This window comes from Sebastes fasciatus, chromosome 24, assembly GCF_043250625.1.
Source record: "Sebastes fasciatus isolate fSebFas1 chromosome 24, fSebFas1.pri, whole genome shotgun sequence".
Classification (NCBI taxonomy): Eukaryota; Metazoa; Chordata; class Actinopteri; order Perciformes; family Sebastidae; genus Sebastes; species Sebastes fasciatus.
In genome coordinates, this window is record NC_133818.1 from 7,846,803 (window position 1) to 7,862,057 (window position 15,255).

The window sequence follows — 15,255 nt, forward strand, 5'->3', positions numbered from 1 at the left end:
AGAGTGGAGGTCATGTGACTACTGAACGCCCATATAAGGAACGGTAAATGCAGCACACCTGTTTGCCTTAATGAAGAGCCACACAGGAGCACAATGCTACCACAGTGGTGGACATTATCTCAACCAAAGTACATTTAAAAAGTGAAGGTTTTTCCTGTTTTAGATTATTTCCAACATGAAACATGTGGCCTAGCTGGGCATCAAATAAACCCTTGCTACTTTTTATTCGTAGCATTAGTGCAACAGTCCTAAAGTTGTATTTTTGGTCAGCGATGTGTCATTTAGTTTGGTGGCTGGAGCCACTTGTGTACCACCTGGGTTATTATGCGTGGCTTTTAAGTGAGCAATGAACAACTCAAACTACTCACAGCAGCCACTTAACCTGCTCCTGAAAAATGTGAACCCACGCAACCGTGAAATAGCAGATATCTGACAAAGAGGGTCAAAAATATATGCAATCAAAAATAGTCCTCAAAGCTGCGGCATGTTCGGTAACACATACAGATGTTCATTTATTGTTGTTATTGCAGTCAAGTAGAGTGTGGGAGGGTTGAATCACCGTGTGCGAGGTCAGAAAACATGAGAATAAGGTGGTGACACCTTGTTGGCCTGCGTTTTGAGTTGCCACTATAAAGCTCATCTTGAATGAGCGTATTCTAAGAGTGTTCGTATATCAAGAATAGTCTTTTGGGAAATTGGGAAATCTGCTCCTGACCTGTGCTCGTGGCCCCTCTTCTTTTCCTGGCAGGCTGCCTGGCAAAAGCACTATATGAGGTGGTGATATATGCGTTTGATTCCAAAAACCAGTATTGAACAATGTTCACACACTGAGGCCTTTGACTGACCTCTGAAAAAGATATGTTGGACAGCCGTCGGCTATGATCATCAGCTACCAAATCTGCCTCAACCCACCGGGGTGAGAGTTGAGAGATACATCTCAGCCTCGCAGCAGCGGTCGCAGATTTGGTTTGACGTATATAGACTTTTAGACCCCGAATCTTCCTTGTCTCCTGTAGTATGAGAATATAATCCATTAGGCCACCTGGGGGACGAATGACTCTGGAGGTTGGGGTAAAAACACCCAAAATCAGAACTTCCTGAACCAGAAATGACGAAGGTTGTCACATAAAACAGAATTTTAAAAAATGAAGTTTGTGATGGAGGAGAAGAAAAAAGTCTGTGAATTTGTGGCTAAATTGTTTAACAAATAGTCAGTGGTCATGTCTATCATATTAAATCCAGCGCTACATGTCCACCAGGTCCATTGAGGACACTAGGGGACGCGCTGCTCCACTCAACTGGCTGTCCAAACGGTGACGTACCCTATTGTTGAATGAACCTGATTGGTCCCTGGTTTTCTGCTTGTTTCAATCAGGAAACCACATGACGGCCTGCTCATAAACTTCCTGTTATTCCGTCCAAACAATCCACCAAAATCTACTTCTGAAAAGCGAGAAATAGGCGATGCCACTGCTGAATCTCGTTTCATTTTAGAACTAGATCCCCTAGTTTGACAGCTTGCTCCAAGTTTCGTGAGATTTTTCAATTTTATGCAAGACCCTCTCCCCCTCAGTGCAACAATCCCACCATGCACTGGGCGACTGCTTCTCCTGCTTTCTAAAGGAAATTAATGGAAGCAGCTCCAACTGCCGGGAGGCTGGATCTGGGTCTGTAAGCGTCAGGCTGGTGGCTGCCGGAGGCCCCGCTGAAGTGAGCCGAAGGAGTTTCTAGTGACCTTGCATGACTTCGTCTGATTTCGCCGAAATCCACCTGGTGGCCAGAATACTAAAGCCAATCTTCTCGCTGATGGTCTGGTTTACTTCTGCAGATCACTCAGTGCCGAAATTTTTTAATGGCAGCCCTCTGAGGTCCAACCAAGAAAGGGGCAAAAGGAGTCATCTTCCTTGGCAGGTGATGGATGCTGACCAGACTCCATTCAGGAAAGCAACCTAATAGTTGGAAAAGCAGTGAAAAGCAGCTTCTCCGTATCCTGAAGCGACCCTGTTACAGCGACGACGGCATGTCACAAATGTAGACACAGCTTTATGCCTCTTTTTTTTTTTTTAAGCATCTTTATACTTCTCGTTATGAAGCCATTTGAGTGCATGGAAGTGGGAGTTCAATGTCACTGACACCACTGAAGTCACTGAGGATAATGTGCAGCAAAAAAAGAAACAACTGTAGTTAAAAGGCAGCTTGCGATGGCGTGTAATAGCACACCGATAATTAAGCAAGTCAGCTGTTAAATAACCTGTGGATCAAATGTCTTCCCGCTTTCAATTTGGCGAGGTGTTGTGACTGCAGGGGAATTAAAAAGGCTTCCCATTAGCCGTGTGAAAAAAACAAATTTTTTCCGCAACTTATCCACTCCACTCCTCTTCCTTTAAACCTGGCAGGTTTTATTTTGCATGACCGGGACAAAGTAGGGGTCTTGAATTTCACACATCTGCCACCCGTGCACCAAATAATTACAGTTTTAAGAACGGATGAAACAGTGGAAACGTGCATTCACATGTGAAGGTCCTCTTTTTTAAGCCGCCACAGAAGTGTTGCTAAGCACAGAGACTTTACCACAAAATCTGTTGGCGCTGGCACCCTGAAATAAAATGGCTTTACTGTAAACGCTGTAATTTTCCAGTGGAGGTTTGCAGAATTGGAGAGATTGAGCATCACGGTCGAAGACGGCGGCCACTGTGCCCGCTTGTCTTTGAACTGATGGCAGCTGCCCTTGAAGTGAAGTGTCTTAAAGACTCACGCCGACTTGGTGTTGGCATCCCATGTAATGTTGATTGGATCCCCACTGTGTCTGTCGTCTAATAAATCAACAAACCTCCTCCACACCCTTCCCTTTGCTCTCACCCGAGGTCCCTGTGGTCAGCATCTTGAAATAAAACTTGACAGTTATCATAATGGTGGCGCCACGAGGCGAAGGCTGTGAAATAAAAAGGTTAATCTCAAAAACAGTCTTCACTGTGTTGTGCTGAAAAGCATTTGGCGCTCGAGCGACTCTATAAACTTTAACCTGCATTTTAAATGAGTAGCGGAAAGGACATCTCCCTCTTCTTCCCTCCTCTCAGCGGTGGTCGCTTTGGCGGTGGCTGATGGAGCGATGGTGGGGAAAAGAAGGAAGGAAGGATGGATGGGGAAAGAGGGAGGGTGCGAGCGTTTTGCGCAGAGTGATTGTGAGAGGACAGCGGTGGCAGAAGATGTCCTCTACACAGTGATTAATTCCAGACCCAATGTGATTTATGGCCCCACCACGGCTGTTTTGTAGGTCACTTTGGTGCCACATCACTCAAGCTGTGCAAACAACAAGTCTGATATCAGTGTTGGTTAACCGTAAAGGAGGACACACATGCGCGCCCGCGTTGCAAAATGAAAATGTTTTGCTTTGAATTTTGGATTTGCCCGTCCTGCCATGAAATCAAATGATTTTTTTGGAAATATGAGTGACTCAAAGGGATGAAGCACTGGGGGAGAGTGATGCAGAGGGAGAGCACATCAAACACAGGATAGACTTTTAGTCCTCATAGGTTTCTATATCATCCCTGTGTTTATACAGCATCATTATGATTGGAGGAAACACATTTGCTGCTTAGATGATTATCACTGGCACATTTTTTTCACAGTAGAACACTGGTATACTCAAGCGGACGCAGATGTGGACGTGCTGGTACTTCAATGGGTTTCTGTGAACACAAATGCTAACTGAAATTTCTATTGTTCCTCCATTAGTGTATCTTATTGTGGTGGAAGTATCTCCACTTCCTTCACACTTAAACTGTGTGTTTGCAGGGAACACTCAGACTGTATGTGAGAAGTGGAAATAGTCACCGTGACGTCACGCATTGGTTTTTGGACTACGGTTTTGAAGCCTAGAGTTTGGCATTTTGGTCGTCACCATCTTGGTTCTTTTGCTAAGTACAACCAAACGCTGAATAAGACATTTTTAGGCGACCAAAATATTACAATTAATTAATTTCATGAACTGAAAACACACTGTGAAAAGGTTAAAGTTGTAAAATGAAAACACGGACAACTCCCAGACCGGACAGCGTAATTTTAGCAACCTGTCAATCCCAACATAACCACGCCCTAAATCATCCCCTGCTTTATGGTCTATTTGACTCTAAATGGGACCATAATTTACTAAATGAACATCATGCTGTATTGAAGAAGACTTGAAACTAGCGATTGAGACCATAAACTCATGTTTACAATGTTTACTGAGGTAATAAATCAAGTGAGAAGTAGGCTCATTTTCTCATAGACTTCTATACAATCAGACTTCTTTTATTAACCAGAGGAGTCGCCCCCTGCTGGATTTTAGAAACAATGCAAGTTTAAGGCACTTCGGCATTGGCTTCACTTTTCAGACCCGGAGGTTGCCACTTGGGAACACCATAATTCAGATGTGTCATGAGAAGCTAAAAGTCAAAACGTGATTAAAACACACCCTTTCAAAATAGCCCTGCTGGTTTGTTGCGTGGAGCAGTTACAGAAGTTTGATGAGAATCTGTCAGCAAAAGGTAGGAAAATGAGGCCCCTGTTAACTACAATTACAATTATTTATTTAATTGTGATGCAAGCAGATACAAGAGCAATCTGGCACCATTTACAGCAATTTGCCCACGAGCAGCTGATAGTTGATTGTATGAATTTAATATAAAAAAAACGTTATATCAAGTGACTCATAAAAATTTAACTTGGAAGTGGGAAATTGTGCCTTCCCGCATATGACTTTGGAGAGACTCAATTGACTGAAATTAAAGCTACCATTAGAAACATCAATCCCAAAATCCATTTCTTCAATTATTCTGCTGACGTTAATCCCTTTCTTCATTGTGGCACTGGGATTATTGATGCAAATTTCCAATGAGAAAAAAAAAAAGTCATCAGAAGGAATAACTTTGTGCAGAGATGATGTCCCAATTACTTCCCAGCATCCCTTTTTTCTGGTTCAACGGGTTCTTTTATATGTTACAGCAGAATCAATCAGTGTCAAAACAGTGTTTGCAGATCATCTGGACTAGATGTTCTTTTTCCTTGATCAAAAAGAGACATGCCAGTTTTCACTGTCTGTTCTGATATCGTCCAGCTCTTTATTTCTTTATCCGTTATTGTATACGGTGAGGAGGGAGAATGGGAGGCAGAGTTGGTGCAGAGGCCTTTGTCCCGCTCAAGTTAATTCTTATAGCGAGGCACTTTGGAGAATACCATCACTCTGTGGGGGGTTGAGCTGTACGGTAGTGCAATTGTCCCTCAACGCAATTGGTCAAAAGTCTATAATCTAAAGCGACAAGCAGCAGAGTTATATTAAAGCAACAAGCACCAGAATTATATTAATGTGACAAGCACCAGAATGATGTTAAAGTGATAAACACCAGAATGATGTTGAGTAGTCAGCATGATAGATTTATAATATAATAGGGATATATTCATCAAATATATGAAATATGGAGCAGACTCAGTCTTCATTTAGAACCCTGATATAGTGAATCCAGAAGAAAGCCATTATCCCTTGCTGGTTTCTGTTATTATTCGATGTGTTTGTTTATCATGCAAGCACAAATGTAATTTTATATGTAAGACTTCTTTAATCATTTTTGTGATGTGTGGTGTCACCATTTTCAGATATATACAGCGTATTTACAGGTTATCACTCTAAGTTGTCTACAACAGAGGTGAAGTGTTCGTAGCTGTCGTACACTCTGTTGTCCAGACCTTTCGATGTGGACATCAGTTTTACAGGGCAGAAAGTTTTTTTTTTGTACTTTTTATGTCCCTGTGTTGGTTGGCCACAGCATGCACAGACAGGGAAATTTTGCACCCGTGATATTTTCTCTGCTAGTCCTATGGGCTGCTCCTTCCCCTTACGCTTGTACTGCGTAGATCTCGACCAGGATGAAGGACGGCAGTCATGTGCAGCAGCAGCAGCAGTTGATGTAGTCGGACCAGCGGGCATTATTGACGGAGCTGGACGAGCTGATGTCGTCAGACCAGCAGGCATTATGGGCCGTGTGGATGGGCCAGCAATGCCTGCGGTTGCTGTGGATGCAGAGAGGGAGGGCACAGGTCTGGTAATGGTAGAGGTGGCAGGGGTTTTTCTGACCGGCGGTGGCAACAGCACAGGTGGCAGTGGCGGTTGAGGCCGGGAGAGTGGCACGATCATGTCCGTCCTTCCCTTTAACACCTTTGTCCCTGCCGTGCTGGGTGTGGGCACATACTCCATCAGAGGGTAGTCTGGTGGAGCGAGGATGGCTGGCTGGTGTGGTGCTGGAGGGAGGTCTGCAGATGAGATGGAGGTGAGCTTTGTGATGAGGCCGGTGAGCTGTTTTGTGGCACGCAGGTTGAGGAGGCGCTCTTGACAACGGATGAAGTCCCGCACTGTCTTGATGTTGATTTTTGGCAGAGGAATGCCTGCTTTGCACAGGACTTGATCCTCCACCAAAATCCGATGCTGGATTCTCTCGTAGGCCTTCAATATGGTAGCCTTTTCAGGACTGATGCGAGACCCTTGAGGTGAGCGCAACCACAACAGTTTCACCAGCGTGTACATCAGCCTGTTGTGCTGAGCACTGATGTCCTGTTGTGCTGGTGCGTAGCGCTTGGCCATCTTTACCCTCTGTATCACAGCAGCATCAACAAGATCATCCCTCTTTGTGCGGCAGTAGAGGGTGTTGCCCCAGTGTGTTCTGTAGAGCTGATTGAACTGCTGCGGCTGCTTGTCATGCTCCTCCACTGCATTCCAGACTTCCAGGACCTTGTTCCTCTGCTCAGTGGAAAGGGACAGCTTGTCCTCTGTCAGGCCAATGTCCACCAACACAGAGCAGAACTTTTCCAACTTCTGAAAGCCAGGAAGAGGGTTTGGACTGCAGGCATCCTCCTGTTAAAAAATTGGCATACAAATGTAAGTTGTAAGTAAATGTGTACATTATCCAACAAGTGAATTGCAATTTATTCTAGCAGACACGCAGTTACTCACAAAGGCCGGAGGTTGAACAGTGGAGGTTTCTTCGCTGGTGAGTGTAATGTGGGGCACGATGGCATGCAGCACGTTGTCATGTGCCTCCACATCGCTCTGGTACGCCTCGTCTGCCTCGGGATCTGGATCGGGCTGCCCAGGCTGAACCACCTCCTCATCTGGATCAGGTCCATCGTTGACCAAGTCCCGAAGAGAGAAGGTTCCAGATTGACCCGTGCTCTGGCTGAACAGGTACTCCAACCCGAGCAGCTCGTTGGAAGGGACATCAGCAGGGGCCCGGAAATTCTCCTCCACTGCCTCTCCGAACAGCCGCCGACAACGGGTGTTGAGGCGGTCAATCAGCGGGGCAGAGTAGGTCCTGTGGTGCCGTCCTTTGCCACCAAACACGGCATCTGAGCTCCTGTCGGAGTTCCACCGTGCAATGCCACTTATCAGGTAAACCTGATAGGGCCGTGCTGCACAGTGGGGACCTGAGTAGAGCAGAGTAAAAGGTAAGTATTTCAATTTAGGTTTGTTGAACATCACAATAAAAGATATTAGAATAATGACAGGGTCACATATTTCATTTTTTACATGTATACAGACTAGAATTGTGTACCCGGAATCATGTGCGGCAGAGATTTGTGGAATCCTTCCAGGCTGTTGCTTCCACGCAGACCTTTGTAGTAGGGCACGTCCACATTGTTGATGGTTGTGGTACGCGCCACCCGATACATATTCATGTCTGGTGGATCCTGGATGCACTCCAGGTGTCTCTGCTGGCCTGCCCACATCTCATCAATGGCCTCTGTAAATACACATACATACATACATATATGCATACAGTGTGTTATGTTCACTTTGTATGCTACACTAACCGTATCGATGTTGTAATAATGTTTTCGCTGTCTTTTTTACCAGGTGATTTGAACAAGCTCACTCCAGTCTCGTCCAGCCCGGCGGGACCTTTCAGCTCCTCGATGGCCTGCTGGATGAGCCGGAAGGTTTCCTGAGCCCCAAGTGTGACCCTCCGCACATGGTGTTTGAGCTGCTCCCTGGAAATGTAGAGGCGGATAACGTCTTTGTCTGAGACCGACTTCATCGTTGCCGGAGCCTTGGCTCTGACTGCCTTGATGAGCAGCTCCAGGTCTGTGCGGTTGTAGGCCAGCACTGCCCCAGCTAGAGCAGACTTGAACGCAGCGTACTTGCAGTGAGACTCTGTGCGTATGGCTGCGTCAAACCGGTGGATCCAGTGGAAGATGTCCAGACGCACAACCATCCCATTGTCCACCCAAGGCCGGAACAAAGTCTCCACTGATGTTGGGCCCTGTGCACGGCAACATCCCCTGTCCACATACAAGATCTTGGGGACAGATTGATTGGCCAGCCGGAACCTTTCCATGACTCCACGGCACATCGGTTCCAGCTTCTGAGTGGACTCCTCACAGGTCAGCACAAATGAAACTATTTGTGAGTGCTCGTTCCCGATGCTGGTGAACCACTCAGCTGAGCCATGACCCTCCCCAGACAGCTTCTTCACCACCTAAAAAAATATGTCAGGTTTGTATAATGTGATAACATCTCTTAAGATTGTATTGATGTGTTTTTTGTTTTTTTTTCATTTTACAACAGTATGAAAATATGTTTTGCATCATACATACTGTATGATGCAAAACATATTTTGAGCGTTATGTTTTGATTTACATACTTTCTTGGTGGAATCCATTTTCAGCACAGTGCCAAAGGTGGAGAGGATCTGGTTCCGGTAATCCTGCACATTGTTGGCTTCTGACAGCAGGAAGGCGTGGCGCAGGAGCCGTGCAGAGGGAAGCTCTCTTTGAGGAGGTGGAGCCTGGAATGTGTGACTGAATGCAGAGACGATCCCGCCGGGCTCCGCTACGGTCATGAGGAGTGTGGTGTACAGGTCCTTACGGTGAAGGTACTCCTCGACGTGATTCTCCTGTATCTGACGCCACACCTTGACCATTGTGTTCCCTTCGGTCCGGTCCCTCAGAAGGCGCACAACATTCTTATCCACGCCACGCCTTTAAGTAGAGTCACAATCAATATGTTGCAATTTGTGATTACTTTCGAGTTTGTTAAATGCACACATTATGTTCAGTATACTCACTTGCTGGTGAGGATGGCAGGGAACATAGCTTGATGAGCCTCGCTAAGTTGCGATAAAATAGCGGGATCCCACGCCATCCACCGGCCCACCGTTCCACCTTCTCCGCTCCTGGCTGCCTTTATACATGGCCCACAGCCCAGGACCTCTGTGAGCATTGAGTACCAGCTGGACATATCACAGATGTGACGTACCTAAAGTACATTTTGGGGGAAAAAATCAAATCAAATAAAGGCAAATAGCAGCATAAATAAATATTCAACTGTAATGTAATAACACAGGGGAAGTGAGTTATACCCGGGTGTGGTAGCCAGACTTGTAGAGGTGCACATTCCGTCCTCTACCAGCACAGTCATCACCTCGAGGACACTTCCGGGAGTACCTCCACACTCCAACGGGGCGCCACACAAAGACGCGGCTCCGAAAAAAGAGCTGTGGAGTTGGCAGAGCACCTCCAACATAGCCAGGAGGTTCTGGTGGGTAAAACCACATGCGGTCAGATTTCAACACCCGTCGCCTCTTCAACAGACCGGTGATGTCCTTGTAGAGTTGAACGGGTGTGAACAGCCCTCTTTCTGGGTCCTCTTTGAGCCAGGAAATGTCAGCAGGTGGGATGCCATTGGGGTTTTCCCACAGACGTACCCAACCCTCTATCTCCACCTGCAACACACATAACGCATACAAAACATTTGGTTATTATTGTGTACAAAGTATTGTTAAAACACAAACCAATTTCAAAAACATGTAAAAACAAATTGTTCTCATTTACATTGTTTTCATATAATGTGAATATCACTTACAGAGGAGTCTCTCAGAGGTGATTCCATATCATGACCCTTGGTGGTGGACGGGGTCTCTGTGGGCCTGACAGTTGCCTCGGACTGCTTGGGCTGCTGGACAGCGGCCTCGGGCAGCTTCGGCCGGACGGCGGCCTCGGGCAGCTTGGGCTGCTGGACAGCGGCCTCGGGCCGCTTCGGTCGGACACCGGATGGTGACTCTTGGGATTTGAGCAAATCTGAGAATTTACCAAACAAAGTAGTTTTGTATTATGATTTTTTTTTCGGAACAGTTTGATGTATATTAACTCTGTATCTCACTTAACTTCAACTGCCTGGCTTGCGGCTACCAGTTCAGCGTCATCGCCTGGCCATGATGAGGGGTCGAACTGGGAGGTGCTTGCCTGCTGGGAGGTGCTTGCCTGCTGGGAGGTGCTTGCCTGCAGTTGCTGGACAACAAATGTAATGTAACTATCTAGATTTTATGACGTACCAGTCTTTAATTACCAAAAGCAAACAAACACATTTAGCCAAACTGCTTTAAATATCAGTAATTTGAACAATTTTCATTTACTACATTATTCTGCTCTTCCTGTTTCGTAACAAATAATCAAATCAAAACTTACTTGCTCCTCCTTCTTCTTTATATATTTCTTGAAGCGCTTCATCTGCACACTCAAGATGTGGGTGACCGGTGTGTTCTGCCACCTCCTCACAGAGCTGTAGGCCTTCTTCATCACCTCCCTCTGCTCAGCACTGAATTGCTCAGGCCTGTCCTTCTGGGTGTGGTACTGGCTGTAGAGTTCCCACATCTCCTGAAAGGTGTGATGCTCAAATCCTCTCTGGCCGTAGATACACCTGTCGATGTTGGCCTCGAGGAGAGCGGAGACTTGTGGGAAGCTCTCTGCATATTCAGTGAGGTGGTCTTTCACCCACTGGTTCCCCAACTGTCCCTTTCTTTGTGGGTTTGTCACCTCTTCCCTGTGCTTGTCAAGCATGCTGAAATCATATTATACATCAACTTAGTATCGTCATCATTAATATCACAGCAATTATGATAATGAGCAAGCAGATATACAGATAATTTATTTTAAACATGCCATGAAAATGTTTTTTAAAATGCATAGCCTACAGTGGTATTAAATATAATATGCTTACTACTTCATGTAGCCCACATCATTTGCCACAAGCCAGTAAAATGGGGCATTCAGATACTGGCCGAACGGCAACACCAGCTTTCCGAGGCACTGCTGACGCGATGGCGCGGGGATGCCCTCTGCTCGAAGGAGCCTCTCTGCGTGTGCCAAGGCGGTGGTCTGGTTGAGCAGCTCCTGTGGAGGGTTGGAGAACACCAGCTTCTTCTCCCGATAGCACCGGGCCTCTTTGGTCGCGATCACCACAGCCTGTTGGCGATCCTTGGGGGCATCTGGGTTGTTGATCCGGATGACTGGGGTCGCCATCCCTAGTTAGCTAATTGAAAAACATAAAGAGCAATGCTACAACAACAACAGCAGCAGCAACAACAATATGATTGTTATTGTATTATAATGATATATTAATCACTAATATAAAAATTAATGTTAATATATATAACAGGTATTGATACCCTTTTAGCACACAGCAAGGAAGAGGAGGAAGTGTCAGAGCATAATGATAACTGCTAAACCCTAATTACAGCTTCTTCTCATAACTCATAACTCCTGGGCCTACAATACTGACTCCCATGCATCTGTCATTTTATCCACTTTTTAACTTCTCTTACCTTTGGCAAAGGTTTGGCTCATAGATTTGCCTTACCGATAAAACTGGAGTCAAAAAACACAATGAGAGAAACCATTGTAGTTGTTATATTCTCCTATGTTGAATAAAAATGGTATTTTGACAACAGGCAAAAATGATTAGTCTCCCTCACCTCTGAAACACTGGATAGGAGTTACTACCTAATTGTTTTGGATGCCAAATAGATTTGGAGGTCAAGATTTGAAATGGTTGGTAACATATAATGTTAGGTCAAGGCAAACGTTATTATTAGATGTATTAGATATATTAGATAGATGTATTAGATTATGGTCCACACACTGTAATAGTTAGTAGCACATCAACAAGTGACATTTCAAGCTAATGCTCTTTTATACACTACAGTATCCACATAGTGGGTATAAGGAATAAAAGCTAACGTTATCATTCAAAAGAGGTTTTACTGAGAGATGCTAATCTTCACCTAATGTTATTTACCTGACCCGGTCCATAGGTCTACTGTTGTACGTTGGGACTTGAAAAGCAGGTAAGGTTTAACACGAGAAATGCGTTATAACGTTATAACAAAAGAAATATATCATTTAAATGAGAGTTTACCTGTAAACAACGTTTAGCTAGTTGACGCTAACGCTAACAAGACGTCCAGCCTCCTCCGGCAAAGCGTGCATTATAAACGGCGATGTTTCTGTTTGTCTTGTCAAATGACCACTGTTTTGTCAAGCTTCACTGAATAAAAAGTTTTTTAAAAAAAAGTTTAAAAAAGAAAGAAATGCGTCGATCTGATTGGTAGTCTACAACCCTCAACCTGTAGACTACCAGTCAGAGTCTAGGGTCTACTGTCTACAGTCCCTGTAGACATTTGCACTTCTGTAGACCAATACAACACTGTGCTGATCTTTAGCTTTGAGACAGACCTTCTCCTCACAAGTTCCTTCCACCAGTGAGTCCTGCAAGATGTTAAAATAAAGCATGGGGAGTGCTTTCATGTCCAGACCTCAAAGAAACGCCATGAGACAGAAAAACACAGTTGGCTTGCTTTAGTCAATCTGCAGACCTTTGCTCCTCTTCATTGAGCCAGCTGATGTACAAGGTTATTTATTTTGGCAATGTTTGAAAGTGCTGCGTGTTGTCGAAGCCATAAGCTAACCAAGGTCACCGACTCTTTGGTGAGACGAGAAAAAATGTCTCGAAAGGAGAGGGAATAGGATTACCATCAGTTACAGCTCACTTTGCTTTACTCGGCTTCTTTCAGACACAGGCAGACATCCCACTTCAGTAGCAGTGAAGCTGAAGGATAATGCTTAGCATATACGTTGCATATTTTAATAAACTGACTGATCCACGCCTCAACTAAATAATGAAATCCTACGAAAGCACAGCACAGCAGGAAAGACAAAGATTCTTGGTTTCTATGCTCCTGTCATTTGATTGATAGTATTATCTATAACCCCTCTGTTTGTCATAAAGACGCATCATTCCCTCCAATCTGAAAAGCTGCAGTTGGATTGTTTTTATTTGGTGAATACAACTTTTGAAAGTAGTCGAGCAATAATAAATTCTTGCAATTAAATTAGTTAAGAGATGACAACGTTTCAGGGACAAAATTAAATGGATGTCCTTTATTTTTTAATGAGAACTGCATGGACCTCCTGACCAAATGGCAAAGTCAGAGGAAATAAAAATAGGGGGAAAAAATAACCCAGACAAGCGGAGGGCAATTTTCGATGACCACCTGTGTCTGCTACTGAATGAGAATTTCAGAGAAGGGCATTCAAAATGAGCTGTTTTGTTATCTAAAAATACAGAGATAGCTCTCAATCAAGTAACCATAGACAGCGAGTCTCTTTCATTGAAATGTCGCAACAGATATTGGATGGATTGCCATCCAATATTAAAAGATTTGACCAACTTTGTTTAAATATTTGTCTAATACTTTGGTTTTTGACCAAATATCTGCAAAAATAATGACATTCCCATCAGTGCTAATGGCAAACAATAGCATGCTAAACAGGTGGCAACCTCCTAGCCTGAAAAGTGAAGCCAATGCGGAAGTGTCTTTAACTTGAATTATTTCCAATAGCCAGCAGCAAAACATGAGTTTATGGTCTCAATCGCTAGTTTCAAGTCTTCTTCAATACAGCATGATGTTCATTTAGTAAATTATGGTCCCATTTAGAGTCAAATAGACCATAAAGCAGGGGATGATTTAGGGCGTGGCTACCTTGTGATTGACAAGATGCTACCACGGCGTTGTTCTGTTTGGGTGTTGTCCGTGTTTGTTAATTATAACCTTTTCGTTCGCATAAAAATATCTTATTCGGTGTTCGGTTTAGCTCCCCCCTCTCGTGTCACTTCTGGTTGCAAAAAAACAAGATGACGACGGCCAAAATGCCAGACTCAAGGCTTCAAAACGGCAGTCCACAAACCAATAGGTGATACAACGTCCACTTCTTACAGTCTATGAGGCTAACACACTAAACTAAGAGGGTGAACATTAAAGGTGCTAAATGTGACATTGGGAGTATTGCCATTGCCTCCCCACAGCTCTCAACATGGCGACGGCTGAGCCAGTGGCTCGCAGCTAACGGTGCTAACTCGTGCTATGATTGCACAATGGCGCCGTACATTATTTAGTATATTAATGCTCTGGATATATTATAGAGCACCTTTAATGTTATACCTGCTAAACATCTGCTCAAATACAGCTGCTACTGTAGCATGGCTTTGGACATCTTGTTCCATTTTAAACCACCATAGCTACAATTCACGATATATTGCGAATTACCAATTCAGATAAGGTTGGAGATTGCACAAAGAAAAAATAATACAGTAGAGAAGGCTATATAATTAGGTTCTGTATATTCTTGTGCTATTTGCTATTAAGTAAATGGGGTCATTTAGGTCAGGAGGAATAGCGTGTACCCTGCAGCCACTGTAATGGAGTTCCCTCCCCTGAATGCATGTCCCAAACCCATTAATAATCCACACTCATAACCACTCCGGATGCATTTATTTTGTGATTCAGAATGATTCAGTGAGGAGGACAGCGCTGAAGAAAAAAAGCATTCAGGCCTGAGACCTGCAAAGCCTGAACATCTTCCTTGGCGGCCCCTTTTCTTTCCCTTTTTAGCTGACTAGCAGATGTTTGTTTGCCCAAGCGGGAGACCCGACACTGGAATCCAGTCGGCTTCATTAACATCGTCCGCAAACCTCGATTTGATTGCATAATGTATACTGAGTGGAAATAAGGTCAGGCATGCGTGGCGCCGTTTTCTTCCAGCTCGGGCATTCAGATGCAGAATCATAGAAAAATAACCTTGTGCTTACAGTCTGCCCACATCTGTAAATGTAATAGGAAATATTTTAAATAATTTACTTAAAAGTCAGACTACTAAAGACAGAGTTAAAATATGAATGCTTTAGACAGTTTGATACGAGGGTATATTGTCACCAATACAAGGATTCTTTGTTCAGGATATCACACAATGCAATAAAAGTTGGAGACCTAACACATTTCAGCTAGAATTAAAGAATTTCAGCTGTCTTCAGCAGTATGTCGGTTTCGCTGACATCCTAGGATCAAGTGTCTCTTTGAGTGAATTTCTGAGGAAATGCCTGCCTTGACTTCA

The 15,255-nt window shown here is 44.3% G+C and overlaps 2 protein-coding genes and 1 long non-coding RNA gene across 3 annotated transcripts in view; 1 reads left to right on the top strand and 2 right to left on the bottom strand.

Annotated features, from left to right (window-relative positions):
- LOC141763043 (uncharacterized) overlaps window positions 1-15,255 on the top strand; it is a 346,783-nt gene that overhangs the window by 184,194 nt on the left and 147,334 nt on the right. The gene's annotated exons all lie outside the window — the stretch shown is intronic.
- Window positions 5,660-10,186, bottom strand: LOC141763283 (uncharacterized). Its single transcript, XM_074627855.1, has 8 exons — window positions 9,893-10,186; window positions 9,390-9,752; window positions 9,096-9,286; window positions 8,673-9,009; window positions 7,883-8,507; window positions 7,584-7,772; window positions 6,986-7,455; window positions 5,660-6,886 (listed from the first exon to the last, which is right to left on the bottom strand). The coding sequence occupies exons 1-8, from the start codon at window positions 9,917-9,919 to the stop codon at window positions 5,660-5,662; spliced, it is 3,429 nt and encodes a 1,142-aa protein (XP_074483956.1). The 5' UTR covers window positions 9,920-10,186.
- On the bottom strand, window positions 9,921-11,350 carry LOC141763285 (uncharacterized). Its single transcript, XM_074627856.1, has 4 exons — window positions 11,027-11,350; window positions 10,495-10,867; window positions 10,190-10,317; window positions 9,921-10,089 (listed from the first exon to the last, which is right to left on the bottom strand). Exons 1-4 carry the CDS (start codon window positions 11,326-11,328, stop codon window positions 9,921-9,923), a joined length of 972 nt encoding a protein of 323 aa, XP_074483957.1. The 5' UTR covers window positions 11,329-11,350.

Coding starts and splice junctions, on each gene's coding strand:
- LOC141763285 (XM_074627856.1), bottom strand. CDS start 11,328: ATGGCGACCCCAGTCATCCGGATCAACAACCCAGATGCCCCCAAGGAT. Junction 10,868..11,026: donor GATGTGGGCTACATGAAGTA/GTAAGCATATTA, acceptor ATATGATTTCAG/CATGCTTGACAAGCACAGGG. Junction 10,090..10,189: donor AGCCAGGCAGTTGAAGTTAA/GTGAGATACAGA, acceptor TCAAATCCCAAG/AGTCACCATCCGGTGTCCGA.
- LOC141763283 (XM_074627855.1), bottom strand. CDS start 9,919: ATGGAATCACCTCTGAGAGACTCCTCT. Junction 9,287..9,389: donor AGTCTGGCTACCACACCCGG/GTATAACTCACT, acceptor AATGTACTTTAG/GTACGTCACATCTGTGATAT. Junction 8,508..8,672: donor AAATGGATTCCACCAAGAAA/GTATGTAAATCA, acceptor ATATTTTTTTAG/GTGGTGAAGAAGCTGTCTGG.